Source organism: Stegodyphus dumicola, chromosome 12 (genome assembly GCF_044657685.1).
Source record: "Stegodyphus dumicola isolate Sdum_Otavi_A_Nest chromosome 12, ASM4465768v1".
NCBI classification, from domain to species: domain Eukaryota; kingdom Metazoa; phylum Arthropoda; class Arachnida; order Araneae; family Eresidae; genus Stegodyphus; species Stegodyphus dumicola.
In genome coordinates this window covers 87,958,388-87,979,541 of record NC_140779.1, presented here as the reverse complement: position 1 = coordinate 87,979,541, position 21,154 = coordinate 87,958,388, and the positions used below count along the sequence as shown (strand labels likewise).

Below are 21,154 nucleotides of genomic sequence, written 5' to 3'. Positions count from 1 at the left end.
ATAAACTTTAAATTTCGCTTACTGAGTATTTATAAAAACATACATAAACGAAAATAATTGTACCGCAAATTCAAATTTATTTTCAAATTTATATTTATTTTCTATTTAAAATTTACAGCTTGGTGTCCCAGAAATGTTGGGACAAACTTTTGGGGGAGGTAGGGCACATGATAAGGATTAAGAACTGCATAGGAACTCATGCTCGGTAATGTCGGGAGTAATTAGTAGCAAAGGTAGAAGATGGGAAATAAAACAAGCGAGTGATTAATTTTTAAACATTTATTGTACATGAAACAAATGGTGTACAGTAGTTTGAATGTTACAACACATGCTCAACGTTTGACGTCAAAATCAGACGTCAAAAATGCCCTGACACTGACAGTCCAATGATTGCCGGACATGTTTCAAACACACCGGCAGTTTTTTTTTTTTTTTTTTTTTTTTTTTTTTTTCAGCAGCTGCGCGGGCGAATCTTGCCGCAAAATCCATTTCGGACACAACTGAATCGAGATACACGACACTTTTGATAGAACCCCACAAAAAGAAATCAAGGCTCGATAAATCCGGTCATCCTGGGGGGCCAGGGAACCAGTCTACTACGCCCAATCCATCGATGCGGGAATGATCTGTTCAAATGTCTACGAACATCCAGTCCAAGATGAGCAGGCATTCCAACACATCATGTTGCGCCTCACATTTGGTGGAACATCAGCATCTAGTGGATTGTCAGGAGAGCCGGGAAGAACATGCTCCAGAAAGATTAGGTAATTCGCGGCATTCAACCTGGATGGTAAAAGGTACGGCCCCGCTAAGTAATCGCCGACCAAACTCGCCTATACATTAATTTTGGAGCGTTGCTGTGCCGCTTGGTGTCTCACACCGTGGGGGTTTTCTTGAGCCCACAAATGCTGATTGTGTAGAGTGAATACACCATCCCTATTGAATGTGGCCTCATCCGTGAACAACACATAAGGTAGGAAATTAACTTCACCGGCACTTTTTTGCAGAACCACTGTGCGAAACGCACACGTTCAGGATGGCCATCGGGAAGCAGGAACTGAACCCTTTGGAAACGAAAGGCTTGGAAGGACTCGGCATTCAAAACACGCTGGACTCTGGTACAAGATATTCTTAATTGACAGGCAATGGCACGTATGTTGGTCCTTAGATCGTGACCTGCCATCACTTGCCCTGCCATTTTTTAATGACCCGTTAGACGCACAATGATGTGGAACAAACTTTGAGAATAAATAATAACAATTTAATCTCTTTCTTTTATTTATTAATTTTTTCTTTGACACATTAATAAAAATACATAAGTTTGCACATAAGTATTTGAAAACTACTTTATTTCTTATTATAGCTTGATATTTGATAGCGTTTCGATTCTGATTTATAGCTTTGGAGAGAAATTATTTTAGTCATGAGTTGTAGAAGCTCATCGGTCAATAGGATTCCTTTCTTATAAATTTAAACTGTGAAAAATAAGCGCTTCACATAAAAATGTATTCCAATCAAAGCGATTATTTTTAGTGCAAAATATTTTATAGGAACGCGAATAAAAATTATTCAAATTTGTATCTTTAAATGTGTGAATAATATTAATATCAGTTAAATTAACACCAATTAAATTTATGTCAATTAAATAAATTATAAATTAATTAGCTTTATTTATAAATTTCTGGTGCGTTAATGGAAATAAAAAGTATAAACTCGGACTACAAATAGTTGAAAGCTTGAAAAATTTGAAACAAAAACATAAACGAGATGTCTCCGCAGGCCGCATAGAATTGCTTCGAGGGCCTCTAGATTGACAGCACAGCCTTCTTTTCATTCTTCATACATCGTAAGATTAAAAAGCCTCAGTATTTTAGCTTGCGATTATGTAACAACAGAGAGGGCAGATTTGCATATTTTAACAGTAATGCTAAACATTTATCCAAAGCTGATGTATTTTAAGTATTGAATTTAAACTTATAGCAGAGCATGTAAGATTGAACGAGTAGCTTGAGAACAAGATTACTTGGCGTTTGATAATAACATTGAAGACTGTAGGTATCTGAAAATTAGCAACTGCAATAGCAGATATTTTTTGACAATGACGTCGCGCAACAGAAAATGTTCACTTCTTAGAGAAAAAACTTTTTTGCAAGGCTTTAAAACAGCGGACCTCCTGGCGATTGAGAAAGTTTTAAAGGCGTTCAGTGATGATCAAGGGGTCGGCTCTTGGTCGATAGCCGAATATACACGAGCAATAAATCAGCATAATCAAGATACCATTGATTACAAAATACATTAATAAAATAGCAAATTAATTATTTATTAAACAGATCTGTCTTATGTAGAAAGAAAGAAATCATATAAAATAAATAACAAAGAAATAATACAACAAAATTATTTAATATATTTGAAATAGATAGTACTTTTCAATGTATAACTTTAAGCAGTTTTTATGCCAAATATTAAAATAATAACTGCGCTCATACACCAAGCGCAGCCATGACGTTAATTAAAACGAAAATTTTGTGAAATTGGAATCTCGGATTGTATTTCAGAAAACTTATTTATATTTCATTAACTATTAAGTTAATTATAGTAATGTAAAAATTAATTCAACATAAATCTAATAACCCACATTTTAGGAAACTTTCTTGATCTGATTGTTATCTATTTACATGACAAGAAATATTGATTGATGAATAAAATTCAAGCAGTTTTGCTGCTAACATATTAGATGCATATTTATGTATCTACAGGTTTTCTCAGAAGTAATGGAAGAAACTTTAAAGAATGATAGAGCACATCGAAATCAATGCTTTTTCATCAATAGACTGCTTGTCGTACGTTTAACTCTTAAGCACTGGGTGGTCATATTTTTGTTACCACATACGTCATTTCTTTGCAAGATACAGATAAATCGTGTTGTCTGTTTTCCCCATTTGCATATTTATTCATCCCAAGCTGCTAATAACAGTGCATGAATTTAAGAAGCCTCACGGTATAGCTCAAATATTGCAGAGAGCACAACCTGTCCACCAGCGAAAACAATCACTGAAATTTCATCAAATAAATTAAGTTTGGATCTTTGATTTGAGAGAACTCCGATTGCACTATGGATTAAAAACATCATATGTAAAATTCATAAACTAATGAACACCACCAGGCCCGAACCTGCCAGATCATAGAAAAAATACAAAATTAAAATGATTATAAAAAATTATATCAGTATAAGCAAACTCCTCCGCTTTTACAAGCGCGCCTGAAAACCACGTATATTTTTGAGTTGTGAAAGGCAACACATGTGGAGAAAAAAAGAAAGCACCCTCCAGCACCATGCCAGTTAGCATATACCGATACATTCTAAAATAAAAATTGCTTGTTTCGAGGAATTATATTATCCCGAAATGTTTGCTCCCTTAGTTTTGAAACATCCTACGTAGAAGTTTCGACAGCCAATAACGTATCAAAATCAACATTTTCTTTATCATTTCCCCTCTCTGTTTTATTTGGACTTCATTCGACTCCAGTGTTTGTTTGTTTCTCCTTATTTATTTAACGTGTGGCAACGATTAGCGAGAATTTAATGGAATTTATTTTATTTTTATATTTCTGATTTATAATATATATATATACCTTTAAATAGCTTTTTGTATTCATTATATTAAGGAAGCAATATTAAGCAAGGTTCATTACGATTCTAGTTTTGTATTTGGAATCATACGGCCTATACCTGTTGTCTTGCAATAAAATCGAGGTCTCTTTATGTCATTTTTTAAGTCCTTTTCCTGTTCCTTTAATGTATTAGATATACAAAATATACCTGATTTGGGCAATGTTTCTGTTCAAATTGCCATTCTTTACACGTACAATACTGTGAGTTTTCAGAATCTAAATTAAAATGTTTCTATACTCTTTTAAAGACAATATTTTGAGAAGAAGGGGTTATGAGAAATCACGAGTATCATCTGTGACTAATCTTCTCTGTAAAGGCGAAGCTATAAAAGCATTTCATTACCAAAGCAAATTCAGAAAATTTTTGTTATATTTATTTATTTATTCATTGCTTTGATATCAGATGCATTGACAGGTACAATATTAATCATGTTAATTATCATGTTTTGAAAAGTACGATGCAACAAACGCAATTTTTAAAATTCTTACTTAACAAGCATTTCTAAAGTAATATATGAAGGCTCAGTTTTTCATGTAAATAAAAGGATACTACCGTTTTCTGAAACTAATTGAAAATTCAAATCTGTAGAATTGAAGATTTAATATATTATTGAAAATTAATTTTGCGTTATAAATATATTAATAAAAATACTTATGATAATATAAATATTAAGCATAATTTACTCTTTACTAAATAAGAAACAGTTTGTTAATTCAGTTTGAAATCTATGTAATACGATGGAAAAATTAAATGAGATAAATTCTCTAAACCAAAGCAATAATCAACTATAACTTTTAAAAAATAATAGACTTTAATGTTAAAGGATAGCTTGCTTTCCGTTTTTATTTTCTGCATTCAGCGCGAAAGTTATCATTTTTGCTGAAACCTTTAAGAACTCTTGATATTGTTTCGTGCCTTTTTTAAGAAAGACACTGAAAGGCAAGAATTTAAATTTAACTGACAAACCTAATTCAAATTTAAAACAGTCATTGCGTTGTGTAAATTTGACCAAACAACTCCTAATTCAAATTTAGGGTGTACTGGTGAGTGACATGAACAGATCAAATAAAACATACTATTAATTAATCCAAAGAAAATATATAAGTTTATTGAGCCTAATAATATAGCATCAAATATGAATGGTAGATACCAAAACCAGACAGAACTGTTTTTCAAAGGGATAAAAAATATTAATAAAAAAATTATATTTACTTTACTTTAAAAAAAAAAGAAAAAAAAACAACATATGATATAATAAAAAATTTGATATTGCACTCCTTTTCAGTTTTCGTTTTCATATCAATTATACTCTATTCGTAAATTACATAGATTTTGTTTTAACAAAGGTTACTTGATAACGTTATGGCATAACAAATGTAATTTCAACTATATTGCAATATAAAATTAGTTAACCAAAAGAAAGAACAACCTTAACAAAATTAAATTAACTTTAACAAAAATCAATTAACTTTAACAATATATTTAAGAACTCCCTTTTATTTTCCAATAGGTTCAAGTTACTACTCCGCTTGTCCTTAAAAAAATTTTAAAGCAAGGATAATTATTTTTCCCTCAACCAAGTTCTTAGCTAATCAAATTAATTTGAAAATGAATTTAAAGGAAAGAAGACTTATCTTCCACGATCCGTCCATAGTCAGGAGCTCCCTCATCAGCCATAGCGCACGGGAATTCTAGAAAACAACATGAACAGTCCAAAAGGTCTTCGGAAGGTCAATTACTAATGTCGTTTAGCAGGACCTGTTCTATTGTCTTTAAGCAGGAATAATTCTATGGCCTTAAAGCAGGAACAATCAAAGGCTGGAGAAATCTCTCGGGTCACATCAGCATTAGAATTTACGGGAATATCCGACATTCACTTCCGAATCACGGGATACAACAGGAGCAGCCAAAATTCGATGAACGATGAAGCCCTCGTGAGAGCAGATCACGCAACCAGCTGGGATCTTTCCTTGGAGATCATGGGTAGGAGAAATGTTAGAAGAGACATAACATAGCTAGATAAAGAAGAGCCTCGATGTCTGATAACGCAGTTTAAAGTTGAAAAACATATTGAGCCAAAAACATTCCGGTTCAGTAGATTAATTTCGGAGACATAGTGGATTGGAGCTTAACCGATAACTATGAGTGGATGCATACTTAAAGCTTAGGAAGCTCTGTAGCATTTATTTTGAGAAATTACCGCCATTGGAAGACGCAATAAAGTTTTCGGGCCTAAGCCATGAAAACCCAGCAAACGGCCGGCATCCATATAGTAAGCCTCCGGTGAACAGAGGTCAAGCAAAGCAACTTTTCCAAAAGTGTAAGTGCCGCAAGGAGTCAGGGGCAAGAAGGATGGATTCCAGAGCCAGAGCCAAAGACCTGTATTAGGTACTCATCCCTAGTGGGATTTTACCTATATATGCCACATGTCTTGTTATCACTTTAGGAAAAAAGACTTTTTGTTTGAAGTCGTAGATAGCAGATGTAATAACATCTGCGAATTTGAAAGAATGATAAGCAATGATAAGCAATGGCAATCATTTGAGCCCCGCGAAAACAACCCCTTTTAGGCACCTTGCTAAACCACCGCCCGAAAAGGTGAAAAAAACCCAGTTGTCGAAAACTCCCGCTTTAAGCCATGCAAAATTTCTACTTTTTCCACAACGCTGAACTAAAGGCGAAACTCAATTCTCGCCAAATACGCGCCAAGCAAGGCAAAATGTGGCAACCGTACCCGTATCCTCAAGAAGACTTGTTTCAAGTTCAGACACACATTTTTTCGTTGAAAGTGAATTCCTTCCCCTCTTAAGCCAAACAATGGGCTTTGCAAGTTTTTCGTTAAATAAATGGTTATAACTTAAAATTGGTTAAAAGTAGAATTATGAAAGTAGTCTCAAATTAAAGTGCTAATTTTTCTGCATCTATTGATATTAAATTCTAAGGGTTTACCTTAATTTAAGTCATGAGAATCCTAGTTTATTACGTGAAAATTTACTCAAGATCCATTGTGTGAGTAATCGCGAATGCAAGCAAGAATGAATGACGCTAGCTAAAAACTTGTGTGCAAGTTCAGATAAATAATTGACCAAACAATACCAATAATTAATTGAACAAACACATGTTGTGTAGCATAAAATTTAAAATAATTAATACATTAAATTTTGGTAACTACATTTAGATTAATTACGTTAATTTGCTACACAACAATATAGACTTCTGACAATAAATGAATAAGGTGAAAAAAAAACTTTAGATCCAGAAACATTTTCTAATATCTAAAGGAATTAACGGTGTGTGATTTAGTCTCATTTCCATAATGTTGATTTCAATAAAAGCTGTGAAATTCTCTTAATAAAATTGCCCAGTTTCAATAAAATTGCGAGTGCAGTTCACTGAATAAAAGTGCAGAGCAAACTGAGATAATAGCTAAGCAATTCGCTTAACAAAATTGCCGTACAAAAATATTTTCGGAATTACTATTTTCGTGTACATTAATTCTCAACCTTATGATCTGAATTAGTAATTTTGCTCCTAACTGTAATATCCTGCTAAAAGAATTAATTTTACAGATTTGCAAAATACTTCGATGAATTATAAGTATTGTGCAAAGTATCCTTCTATTAATATAAATTCCCTATAAAAAATTAACAACTCAATTTATATGTAACTACAATTTCTCTGTAACGCAATTTCTGTGTAAGTAAAATAAATAATACGTTGGTTTCTTGTAAAGTACAAATAAACAAGTAGCTAAAACCTGAACATTCTAACGAAGAAGTGAATGTTTATAAGCCTATTACAAGCAGATATAAACTGGTAATTATACATGCTGTTACATTTTATTCTTTCTAAATCATCCTCTGGAAATGGCATTTCTTTTCACGTATAAGTAATTGCAACATTAACCGAAAAGATTTATATTTATATTCTTTTATCTGAAGGCAAGCTCAATAAATATATAAAGTAATTAACTTATATCTCATTACTTTAAAAGCCATTATTTGTTTGCAGTATGTATCTATATTAGACCTTTTTCTAGACAGATTCTACTGAAAATCAAACGTATGGTATGAGAAAGTTTCGCAATATATGTTTCAAATTTTAACAATGGTCGACTTCTGAAACATTTGATTGATTATGCAGTTATGCAAACATAATACTTTATATCTTAGAGAAATAATCTCAAATCCATTTGAAAACTTTTATGATCTAATGATGCAATAGTTGATCATTAGCGTGAATTGTGAAACGTGTGTTATTTATCTTTTCTCAGAATATAATGGAAAACTATATCTTCAATAATATTATTCATAGCACTACTTATGAAATAAGTATTGCTCAGTCTGTTTGCTTGGAATGTTTGCAGACATCATGTAAATGTTTAACAGAAGTTTTAGACTTTTCTTTTTTCCCCAGGTGGTACAAGAAAGATGGAGTTCGATTAGTTCCTGTCAGTGCTAGGCCGGGAGTTATACTTCTGAGTGGATCATTATATTTCCAGCAAGTTAACGTAAGAGATTCTGGAACATATGTCTGCGTTGTAAACAACAGCGCTGGAGAAAAACGAATGGAGAGTTTGCTAACAGTAACAGGTAATTTAAAATTATATAATGCATTAAAACTTTCTTAAAAAATATTTTCAAATTAATTAAATTTGTTGTCAAAGTGTTTACCATCTATTATCCTTACAAAAGCTTCCTTTTCTCATAAAATCTAATCCACTTATTATGAAGTCTGACTGTGAGATTATAAAAAACAGCTTAAAATCTCAATTACTTGCTTACATCTAATGGCTACTTGTAGATATTACTCAGTTGGTGTGCAATCGCCTTTAATTTGTAATCGCCGTACTTTAGGCCCTTGATAGCCTTGGCGTTAGTTAACGTTAAGGGGCCAACTCTGTTACAATATTCGGCTACATATTTTTAGTTAAGTTTTACTATTTAGTATTCCTGAGTTCAAGCCCAAGTGAAAGCTATGTGGTAAATTCCAAGAAGGAGTCGACTGTTAAATTTATTTTGATAATAAAGGGTAATTAACCCTTCGTACGTTTACGTTTCTATCTCTCTGAACTAAGCGATTATTTGCTTACCAGTTCTTAAATTCCACACAGTTAGCAGTAACTCAGGTCAGGTTGGAATCTTACAACATAAAAATTTATTCCTCACGACTGGCGTCTTGGTTTATTTAATTATAGTAAAGCAAGGGTTACCTGTCTAAGAAAACGGGTGTCTTCGTGTAGGACACTCTAGCAGCTTGTATATACGTTACACATAAAGAAAACCACGGGTGCCAGCCCGTTTGTCTGGAATTTAACCCAGGTCGAAACTACCAGTGTTCAGCAACTTTGCCCTTCGGTCGCTGGTGAGCCAACGACTGGTGGGATAGCAACTGAAATAAAACAATTAATTTAACTTCTCATTGACAGCGACTTTCTGCTTACTCTAAAAACCTACCGGCTAGTTTTTAAGTTTCATAACTTTATGCTAAGCTACAACACTGTCTGTATGTGATAGAATAACACAAATAACTTTCAGTACTTTCCAAATGTGATCAACTTCAGGCGTTCAACTTTTGTTTGGATGAGCGCCTCTGTAGGTAAGCAGCAGAACCAATAGCCAAAATTCTATTCAGAATCATCGGTTAAACATCCTTTTAATTTTATACTACGTCGTCTGACCTAAAACATTCTAGATTGAGCGACTACGTGACGAAGCAAAACTCAAAGGAAAGAAATGAGCATAAAGATAATTGTTAGGAAATTTTAAATCAACTACCAAGTTTTCTTTATAAGCAGATTTACATTATATAGAGGTCAAATAATTTCAGTTCTTTAAAATAACGAACTAAAATTTATTTCATCGTACTTTGCTTGCATTTAGGATCACAACTTGCAGGGTAATAAATATAATGTTATTGTTTGAATTATAGTGTAATTATTGTTTGGATTATTGTGAATGTTTCGATTATTGTGTAATAGATATATTGTTCTTTTTATCAAACCAGAAGGGTCTATGAAGTACTACGAATTTATCTTTGTGAGATATCGTTAACACTGGCAGTGATAGTTTGCCTTCTGGTGAACAGTTTAACAGTATAAATCAAGAATATCTAAAAGTCAGAACTTTTTCTTACTTCCGTTCGACTAAAGTTACTAAATATTGAAGTATGAGATAAAGTTACTAAATACTGAAGTATGAAATATACTGAACTGAAGTATGAATAAAGTTACTTAAGTTATTTGCGTTGCGTTTACATGCGTTAACTCAAAGTTAGTTGTGTTTACATTTCCTTAAAGTTGCATTCGCACCTGTTTAAAACATTTTGCAGGTTTGATTTAAAAACTTCAAAACTTATGGTAAATAGATATAGTTCTACTTGGAGACTAGCTGAAAGCAGAAAGACAGACATCGATATAAGCAAAGATGCATGTAACCCACGTATTTATTCTTTATAAAACAGAGCAATAAATAAGCAAAGGGTTGAAAAAATCTTGTTGGTATTGATTTTTAAAACTTTTCGCTTATACAGTTTTTTTAATTAGTTAATAATATTAGTTAATTTTTTTTCTTGGGCGAAGAGAGAACAGAGAGGAGAAGAATTATTGAGAACTTATCCAGAAAAGTTTAAAAAGATAAAAAAAAAGCCTCATATATTATGAGTAATCGGATAATAACAACTATAATCAGGAGTGCCACATTAAGTAACCATGCCTTACACAGATAACTGAAGTTTATTTTAAGTTAATTAAAATTTAAATTAAAATTCGTCTAGTGTTTGAAAGATATTAACACAAAAAAGACATATTTCTGGTGATCTGCAATAAAAAATATCTCTTTAAAAAACAATAATAATTAAAAATGACTAATACACAACCTAACAGTCCGAAATGTTTGGACCGTTAGGTTGTGTAGCTCGTCTTTAATTTAAATTAAATTTGTTATTTAAATTAAATTTTTGGACCGGTATGTTGTGTAGTTTATCTTTAATTTAAATTACATTTGTTTACCGCGACTCAAATAACCATTTCTTATAGTTCTAGCCTTCGGCAAACCGTAAAATCTGTAATTTAGATTTAAAATTTAATCTTTGACAACTGCTTAATAATCTAAGCAATTAAATAACAATAAACGTAATTTTTAACTTTTATTTTAATTTTAGTTTATATCCTAATTGGTATAATTTAAAACATTTAACTGATGATAGCTTTATGAATATTTACAATATTAATGTAATTAGAAAAAGACATTTCTAGTGTCATATTTATTCACTTCGATTTAATTTTATTTTTTAAATATATTCTCCTTATTGTTATTGTTTCTTATTTTAATTTAACAGTAAAGAAAATGAGTGTACTTCTTTCAAATAACCAACCGACAAATAATAATGCTGTTCTCGGAGATAACGTATTCAAAACTCACTTCGCTTGGGATTAGTCTTGCATATCCAAATGAACTTCTATTCTCTCGCACATTGTGTCCATTATACCACGCAGAAACTGCAATCCACGAAGCTTTATGACATTCACACCTCTACCCTCTCCATCCGCTTCAACACCTCCTCGCAAATTAGATGATAATTGCCCTCTTATACCCCAGCAATTTTAGACAAGAAACTCGTAATTAAAGTCAGCTGTGTAAACAAATCTATCTCATTACTCGGAGAAGACTATCTCCAGAGCCAAAGTGGTTGATTCAGTGAACCGCTCTCTGATTCAAAATCGTGCTTTCATTACAGCTCCATTATCGGCTCACCTGCACCCCAAACGGATCCTTGTGGATGCCGAGAAGCCGGTCACCCTGAAGTGCAACATATCCGGATTTCCCGTAGATTCCGTCACGTGGATGAAGGATACGCGAACTTTGGCTGACAATTCCGGAAGAGTGAGGATGCTTACACGTGACATAATCCACATCAACTCTGTTGGAAGGGAGGACAGGGGAGTATATCAATGTTTTGTCAGAAACGCTGAGGACTCTGCTCAGGCTTCAGCGGAATTGGTACTCGGAGGTAAAATTTAACATTTTATTAGTCAGTGTAATATACATATTCAGCTCAAGTTAAATTCAATATACTTCTCCTTTGCCTTTCTATGATGATGAGGTACGTATATATGAATACTTACGCGTACTCACTATAAAATAAGCACCTAGAATGCACTTTCATCAGTACCGTATTTATCTCTATATCTTTCTTCTTATTAAATATCTTAACACATATCTACGTATTCAAACAGCAGAATATATGCTCGATTTTTATTTTAAATCTATAATAAACCCGAAATTTAATCATTACAGAGGATTCTTACAAATGATTCGTTGAGTTCTGATGTCCTATAACTTCCGAATTATGGATCGAACGCATTCTTGACATTCACGAAGCGAAAGAAAATGTCTTAAAATTTTAAATTAGCATTACAAACTTCCTTGTGACACATTAAGTAGCAGATATGCATTCCCTTTCCAAAATGGAAAATTACAGCACCAAGCGAATTTTGTTTTATAATATGTTTATAAGTATGTATATAATAATATTGTGCAACGTGCCTTTCAAAGGAAATTCTATATGGATCCATCAAACATTCTGCGATGATATCGACAGTTCAAGAATACTAGTTGTGTGTGCATTACTTAATGGCCAAGCTTTCCTATTGAAACAGTAAAGAACAGTAAAACATTCTAATTCCTTTTAGTACTATTCTTTTTTTAAGGTACTAATTACTCAGCATCCAGACTCCTTGCTACGAAATTTCCAATCTTCTATAAATACAGAAATTCTTAAAACACGAAAATACTTTTGAAAGGAAAGTGCATTTTACTTAAAAAATTAAACATGGAATGTAATTGAAGTTCATACTTATGTGAATGAAATCAAAATACATTTCTAGTCCTATTACATTCGAGTTCTTTTGGACTACACTTAGAATTTTCACCATACTTTTATGTCATTGCTTGCATTCTAGAGCTTTATTTTGTTTCCGTTGTAGTAGACACATAATTTTATTTAAAGCATTTCAATTTCATTATGATAAAGAATTACTTAAAATTTACGTTATATGCAATTATTAAAATCAGTCAGCCATTGATACGAAAGATTAACGCCATTTGAGCAAGGTTAATAAAAATACAGTTAGTTAAATATAATTATTCTCAATTATTGCGTTGCCTGAAATAGCAATTCTTTTTTGACATCTTTTATTCCTAATTAGTAACAATTAAATAACAGATTAAAAAGTTTTTATTTTACTTGTTTAGTTAAAAAAATTCTTTAGTTTGAACGAACTACCTTTAAGTTTTGAACGATATGATTTTATTGTTAGTTTAATCCATTAGGAATGAAGCATTAAGTTATTGAAGTAGAAATGAAGTTTTAATTATAATTATGAAACATAAAATATCTTGTGCAGTAAAGTTAATTTTACTTGCTTTAAATAGCTTTATACCTTAAATAAGAGTGATAACTAAAGGAGTGTAATGAATTTTCTAAAATAATTTTAATAAGGTATCTAAATTACATCTTACACGAAACTTTCCTTCCTTTTGAGATGGAAAAATTGTTTTAGTGTTAAGCTAGTTCATGTATTTATCTCTTCTTTGGTGTTTATTCTCTAAGCAACTGATAACGCTTCAAATCACAGAATATGGTATTTTCTTAGTAAAACTCAGAAACTGAAATATCCCTGCAAGCCTAATAAAATGTTGTATAATACAAGATAAGTGAGTGATATCAATCAAGTAAAGGTAAATGAAAAAAGTAATCAAGAACTGAAATATATATTTTCACAAGTAAAAATAATTAGCGACCTTCTGAATTTAAAAAGAATTTCTAGACACATATGTCAACAACTCGTTTGTGTTAAGAAATATTATGTGCATCTACATCTTTGTTTTAAATCAATGTACTTGAATTCCCAACTTTCTGGAATTTGAAAATCCAACATAGTAAGCATTTCAGCCTATTTTCACTCTTTTATTGATTCCACATCAGACTGCGGTTAAAAAGGAATATAACCATTAAAAACTTCACTAATGTATTAGTCATGTAAAATTTAACAAACGGCATTTCTTCACTTTGATTTGCTTTTATTTATAACTTTCCAATGATTCCCAGAGATAGATTGGATCCTTATGCTATAGAGAAACTCCTATACGGTTTTTTTTTGTTTGTTTTCTGTGCAGGGCGATTAGAGAAAAATTACTGTCAGTAGTACATTTACCATTCTCTTTATATGCCATTCTTTTTCTTAAAAGTCGTTCATATCTTGACCAGTCTTTATATGAGATGCAGCCTGAAAAAGAATATAAACGGCATTTTCTTCTGTATAGATCATAAGCCGTGATTGCTAACATTGTACCAAAGAGGAACTACAAACAGTATATGCCAATATTCTCATTCTTCTGGTACACAAAAATCTATCTGGGGGTTATAACTATTGTGTGGTAACTTCGAAGTTTCGTACGCTTTTTGCCTTCTAATAGGCAAGGTAGTCTCATGCTTATTGGTTTCGCATATGAAGAGTTTTCTTTGTTTGCAGACACTTGCGAAACAGTTTAGCTATAAAATTTTCATCTTACTTGCAATGTTATTTTGCAACTTTTGTTCTGTATTCTATATCAGATCCACTGTATCCACTAATGTCAAATTCTTAAAAAGCGCAAAATTATTTTCTTTGACATAGAATAAATAATTATTGTCGATTCCATTTCGGAGAATCTAGCATATTATACATGTTTGCTGAATAGTTAGCCAATTTTGTAGAATTCTAACTAAAAATTGCTTGGCAGCTTCAACGGAATAAAAGCTAGATACCTTTCAGAGCCTACTAAACTGAAAAACTAGTTATCGCTCTAGTCTGAATTAACGTGAAAAATGTGCTATGGTATAAAAAGTTCTTAACATAAGCTTTTTGTTAACTCTTTACATTAAAAAGCTTTTTGTTAACTCTTTACATTAAAAAGCTTTTTGTTAACTCTTTAAAATTAAAGAACATAAGCTTTTTGTTAACTCTTTAAAATTAAAGAAGACAGCATTTGTGATACAAAACAAATCTCCACCACTTCCGAATACTTAAAACAACATAATCGCAACTTCCAAGTTAAGTAACGTAGTCGAAGGCTACACAGAATGGTTTACTGAAGCTGGCTGAATTATTGAAGTGAAGCATGTTAAACGTCAGCTAGCGAAATGGCTAATATCGGAATAATTTTGACAGAACCGGCGATAGCACGTAACGTGCGAGCAAAGTTCTCAAAAGCTGTAATTCTGAAACATTCAAAGCCTAGGCTTAAATGCTCAACAATTACTTACGGTGAGGATTACGGAAAAGAGAAGTTATACAGTAATGTACAGTATATGTAGTAAAGGTTCAAATGAAAATATTTGATTAATAAACCTTACAATTTGAAAGCTCGACCTAATCTGGCCATCACGAATGTAGCCCATTCTCTCAATTAAGAAAATCAAATTTTTGTAACAATTTAGCATTTTTGTAGCTTCTGTATTTTTATGCGTATTTAATTTATAGTATTCAATAAAAAGCCCATAACTAAAGGGCTCTTTCAGCATATAAATATAAGGTTACTCCAATATAAAATATATGCATAGTTCCATTCTCAACCACTGCAATTTTGAAATGTCATACTGTCGCTTTGCAATTTACAAAATCATAAATATTGCAATTGCTTGGCAGTTTCAACGCAATAATTATAGTTTACAGATTATTGCAAATTATTATTTTATACCAAATATATAAAATAATTATTTTTACCGAAATTTACAGCTATATCAAGTAGATATATCAGAAATAAGATATTTAATCCAGCATATCAAAGGGATTGTGCCTAAGAATTAAATGAACTCTCAAGTTTCTAAGAGCCACAAGTTGTTTCCATATATAATTTATGCAATAATTTAGGAAGCTTCGAAAATGCATATCTTATTAAGCAAATGTCGTTAGCATGTCAAGGAATTATTAAACCATGCGTTTTGACGGTACGTAGTAATCTTAAGGGCCCTAATTTGTTTAAGATTTCACTGTCAATTTATATACGCATGAAATAAGCTGTCTTCTTAAATTATTTAAATAAGTAACTTAAATGTTGAGATTAAATGCTCTGTTCTGTAATGTTAATGTCGAGAAAAGCTGAATTGCATTAAATAATAGAATTTAAAATAATTGAACCAAACAGATAACAGCAAAATAAATTTATCTGCTTTCATCACAGCGTGTAGATAACAAAATATCATGGTGGAAAGATAAAATAAACTTTAATCAGAAGTAAAAGCGCAATGAATTATTAGGTATTAAAAATCCTAATTAGCATGTGTAAAATAATTATTTCATTTATGAATATGAACTTGTGAGCATAAAATTTATAACTGAATACTTTCGTATGCTAAAACAATCTTAATTTTTTTAATCGCTACATGATAGCATTTTAAATATCCAGAAGAGTTAAATATGTGTAATTTATTTAGGTTTTCTGAAAATACCATTGTTTATTTAAATTATCCATTGGAATTCTCAAATTAGTTCACAACCAATTAGCATAATTCTCTTCTTTTGTTATATCAGCTCTCAGAAAGACACTAATACAGAGTTTAAATAATTTGCAACATTTTACAATGTTAAGCTATCTGTACTGCTACAGCATAATTTTGACAAGTACAGATGCTGTTATCATATTTAATTAATTAGAAACAGACCGGAAAGCATTTTGGAATTTAAATTAATTTGCAGATTAGCACTTAAAAATAAATGTTTCTCATACGTAATAGAAATTTTTAAATGTGTCAATCAGTTCCATAGTTAGTTTAATTTTTTAAATCATAATAAGATTTTTAGCATCTGAAAAGATTAATTCGAAACGTAAATTTTTACATGTATAAACCTGTATGATACTTAGTCTTTTAATTTTCAAATAAATAAAACCTTCCAATAAGTGGACGCAAAGATTATTTTTTTAACTACTTGTAATTTTGATAAAGTATTAGTCATGCAACAATATAACTTTGGAACAAGTTTGCTTAGCTTGGCAATTAGTTTCCGTTAATGTTTTTACTTCTTGAAAACTGTAGTTATAGTTAAATTCTGGTACAAATGTTTAAAATCATAATCATTATAAATATCATTGGTTTTGAACAGTTAAATTTTCTGCTATCTTTATAGCCTCTTTTTTCAATAAAATATGTTGCATATTTCATTTTTCAATATTAGTTATTAATTGAGTAGGCATTTTATATTTCTAGGGAATAGTTCACGATAGTGTGATCTAACGAATACGCAATATATATATATATATATATATATATAATAAGCTTTTAAATATGAATTATTTATTTGGTTTATTACATTGCAAAATTACATGGCATATTTTTCTCTACTGTTGCGGTAACAATTCATGAAAATTTGTGAAAAATACTAATCAAAGTGCAAAGTAAGGAAACAAGATATGTTACTTGCATATGAAAAAGAATCCTTCAACTAATCTGTGTCCACGTACTCCTTTTCTTGTATAAAAGAAGCATGATAATTTGAAATTTAAATCCAGCTAAATTCAGTTTCAACTTGATGTTTATTTAATAAATTCAACTTAAATTCACATTGCACAGATTTTCTTATTGTACTCTATACTTTTGTTTTACAGAAACAGCTCCATCATTTCATGAAACTTTCTCAGAGAGAACCCTGCGACCTGGACCAGCTGTTTCTTTCCAGTGTGCAGCTTCAGGAACACCCTTACCTCAGGTCACGTGGTCCTTAGATGGATATCCTGTACCAGATAACGACAGGGTGCGAGTTGGAGATTATGTCAGTCGTAATGGCGACGTAATTAGCCATGTCAACATATCTATTGTCCGCATAGAAGATGGTGGCCTTTATAGCTGTGTAGCCAAAAACGATGTAGGAGAAATTCGACATGCTGGACGGCTTAATGTTTATGGACCACCTATGATACGCCCGATGCCGGATTTATCCGTTGTGGCCGGAGAGAGCGCTTCTGTCCAGTGCAGAGTTGCCGGATATCCCATTGATGAGATAATGTGGGAAAAAGGTATGATTTTATTCAATGACTTTCAATTGAAAATGGCAAATTTTATTTGAATACTGTAAAATAAACTATATTTTAATTTGACACACTTATTAGCTTTAAATTCATTAGTGTCGATCAGTTAATCTACAATAAGTGTGCCAAAATTACGAATTTTTTTCAGGCTTAAAAGACATGATGGTGGAGAATGTTATTCCGTCTATTTTGCTATACAGAATCAAGCTGGGCAGAATTTGATTTGTTTGCCACTGCCATCTCATTTTAAGATCTGATGTCTTTTTCAGCAATGCTTTGTATGCGCTCATAATTTCCACACTAAGATAATTTTAAAACGAAGTTATAAATGTAAGCAAATGTTAAAAACAGTTTATTACAGAAACAAACATATGCACCCAAAAAAATTTGAGCCACTACTACGAAACGCGGCATGTAAATGTTGATTGGTGAGTTGTGTAAATGATTCAATTTGCAGAACCAATCAAGCATTGTAGAGCGATGCAACGCACGTCTGAAATGCGCAGCTAGTAAAATGTAAAAGGGCAGGTGCGGCGAGTGAAGAGCATTTACAACTGCGCTGACGACTTCAGTACACGACATTGTAATGAAAGATGCTTTTAAAACGGCCTTACGCTTTCATTGTCAGACTTGGAAATGCGGTTTCATCTTAGTGCTAAAAGAGTTCGGTTGGTCGAACAGGCGGATCGACAGCATTTTGATCGAACCGATATGGTCATTGTCCGTTGTTGCAACCAGTAACTGAACGAAAGGCACAGTCAGATATCGTATTCGGAACGTCTCCGGCTACCAGTGCGGGAGATAATCGCGCAATTAGAAAAGCTGCTATATACGCACCAATAGTTACGCTACCATCGAATTCAACGTCATTTTCCAACTTAAGGGATCCTGGGATATCCAGGGATACTAGACTAGATGGCGCTGTGCAGATGACTAGGTGGCGCTAGTCTCAGATCTTGACGTCCATTAAGACGCTTGCCATTGATACTCCACCATAAGCAGTGTCGTCTTGCTGCCGCTCTCGCTCAAGCTGGACTGTGTTCAATTGAAGAAATGTGATCTTCAGTTACGAATCACGCTTCTCTCTCAATGGTGATGACACCGCATACGTGTCTGGAGACGGAGAGGTGAACGGTCCAGTGTACTATTTGTTACCGAGCGGCACCCCACAGCCAGAACGCAGGGTTTGGCTGCCTGGGGAACGATAAGCTTAGGCAGCCGTTCACCGTTCGTCTCGCTGTGAGATACTCTGATTGCTCGCAGGTACGTTGATGGCATTCTGCAGCCGATTGCACCGCCTGTGCTGGCAGGTCATTCAGGTTCTATTTTTCCAGCAGGATAATGCTCGGCTACATATGGCACGAATTTCCCAACAATGTCCTCGGTGTGTTAATGTTCTCGAATGGCCTACTAGATCTCCAGAGCTGTTACCGATTGAGCATGTTTAGAACTTTTTGGGAAGGCAAATTCAGCCGCATGCAAATACGCCCCAACTCGCTGACCATTTGTGGCACAATTAACCGCAAAGGGACGTTGGCAATTTAATAGACTCCATGCCCAACCGAGTATCAGCTTGTATAGCTGCCAAATGTCACTTTCGCCTTCATTGTATTGCTATTCATAAATAAAATGCTTTTCTCGTCCCAGTATTTAATTATTCGTTTATCTACTAAAACACTATATTGCTGCCGAGTTTTGTGAGAGCATATATTTTTTTGCAACAAAGCGTATAAAGAAACGAGATTTTAATGCAGACCTGAATAAATTGTAATCTAGGAAGATTATATAGTTCAAAAAGTAACTTTAATTGACATTCAAATTTCTGATTCACTTTGTATTTTTAAATACAGTTAATAATATATTTTCGCTTCATCTAACAAGCGTTTAATGAGCCTAATTATATTTTACTTTTCCTAAATAATTTCATTTCATATTTTAGACTGTTTTATTAGATCTAAAATTTGAAATATTTGAAAATATTTCAACAAAAAGCAAATACAGATAGGAGCAGCTGTCAAATATTCACTTTTGTAGTTTAAAATCATGTCATATATGCATCTATAAGCCCTCCTTTCCGTGTAGTGCCTTAGGGCGGAACACGTAAATAATCATAATAATAATAATAATATGTGCATCTATGCGAAAGCTGAACCTCCCCAAATGCTATCACTAAAAATGCTTAGAATGAATATAAAAAAAATAATAAACTTTAATTATTATTCTGGAATTTTTCGCCTCTCCTAAGAATTGATACAAAATAAAATCCAAACAAATTTAGACGTCAGTGTTTCGATTTATATTTAATTTGGAATTATATTCCGCTTAAAATTTAAGGTTCTGACAATCTTTTTATTTAAGAGAGGTTGAGTATATTATGATTTTATTCTTGTAAAATGGCAGCAGTTTTACCGGTAACAGTGACTACATTTTGCGGAATTCTATATTTCGGTTAGACCAACCATCCGAATTACATTTTCTTTCCTACCTATAATAATGTAATACTTTGACAAATCCATTTAAAACTAGGCAAAAAAAAAAAAAAAAAAAAAAAAAAAAAAAAAAACTTTAAAGTGGCATATATTTTGAGTAACGATTCTATCTTCCTGGAGAATTTTTTAATCTTATATTTATCTTTTAACAAGATAAGAGCGAAACAAAAAATTTTATTATACTCCCATATACTTACTGATACTTACTAATACTTGCGTAAGACTGAAATAATAACACAAATAAAATTTGTGTCAGTTCCGGCCCAAATTTATTAGATTTCATATTTCAAAAACTTTTTAATCAACGATCCGAGCAGGAAAGTTTTTATCAATAATCTGAGAATCATAATTAAATTCAGAATCTCTCGTAATTAAATTCAGAACGCTTCAAGGGAAAAAAATTAAGAATAACATAACCATGAAATCAAATGAAAGAAATACATCTGTAATTCTCAAATATTGAATTCTCAAACGTTGAATCTTTTTAGATGTTCTAAGATTGAAACTTATTTTGCTTTCAAAAAGAAATATCTCTATGCTTAATAATGTAAAATTTGTAGACTAGTTCTATATTAAGTGTCTGACAGAAATTTTATCTGGTTAACGAAATATCCCTATATTCGCGGAAAATACTCACAGTGCAGATCTGTTTAAAATATAAATAATTTTTGCTTAGTCACACCTGATATACCATTCATCAGAAAATACACATCTGTATTAGCGCTCCTGACATTTCTGGACGCATTCAGAGAATATCTGTTTTGGTGACTGCCACAGCTTGGATTTTTCTTTTGCGTGTCATTTAGGCGTCAATAGGCGTGTCATTTCGAATAACTTAAATCAGTGGTCTCAAATTCAAATTGTATGCGCCCCGAATCCACGATCTGATCGAACAGTTCATGGTCGAAATACATATATATTCCAGC

General features: G+C 32.3%; 1 protein-coding gene across 1 annotated transcript in view; it reads left to right on the top strand.

Annotated features, from left to right (window-relative positions):
• Positions 1–21,154, top strand: part of LOC118200827 (cell adhesion molecule Dscam1-like) — a 1,398,975-nt gene that overhangs the window by 1,118,456 nt on the left and 259,365 nt on the right. The window contains exons 6-8 of the mRNA XM_085827411.1: positions 8,090–8,265; positions 11,411–11,683; positions 17,320–17,727. Coding sequence (XP_085683537.1) covers positions 8,090–8,265; positions 11,411–11,683; positions 17,320–17,727 — 857 coding nt within the window. The remainder of the gene's footprint in view (positions 1–8,089; positions 8,266–11,410; positions 11,684–17,319; positions 17,728–21,154) is intronic.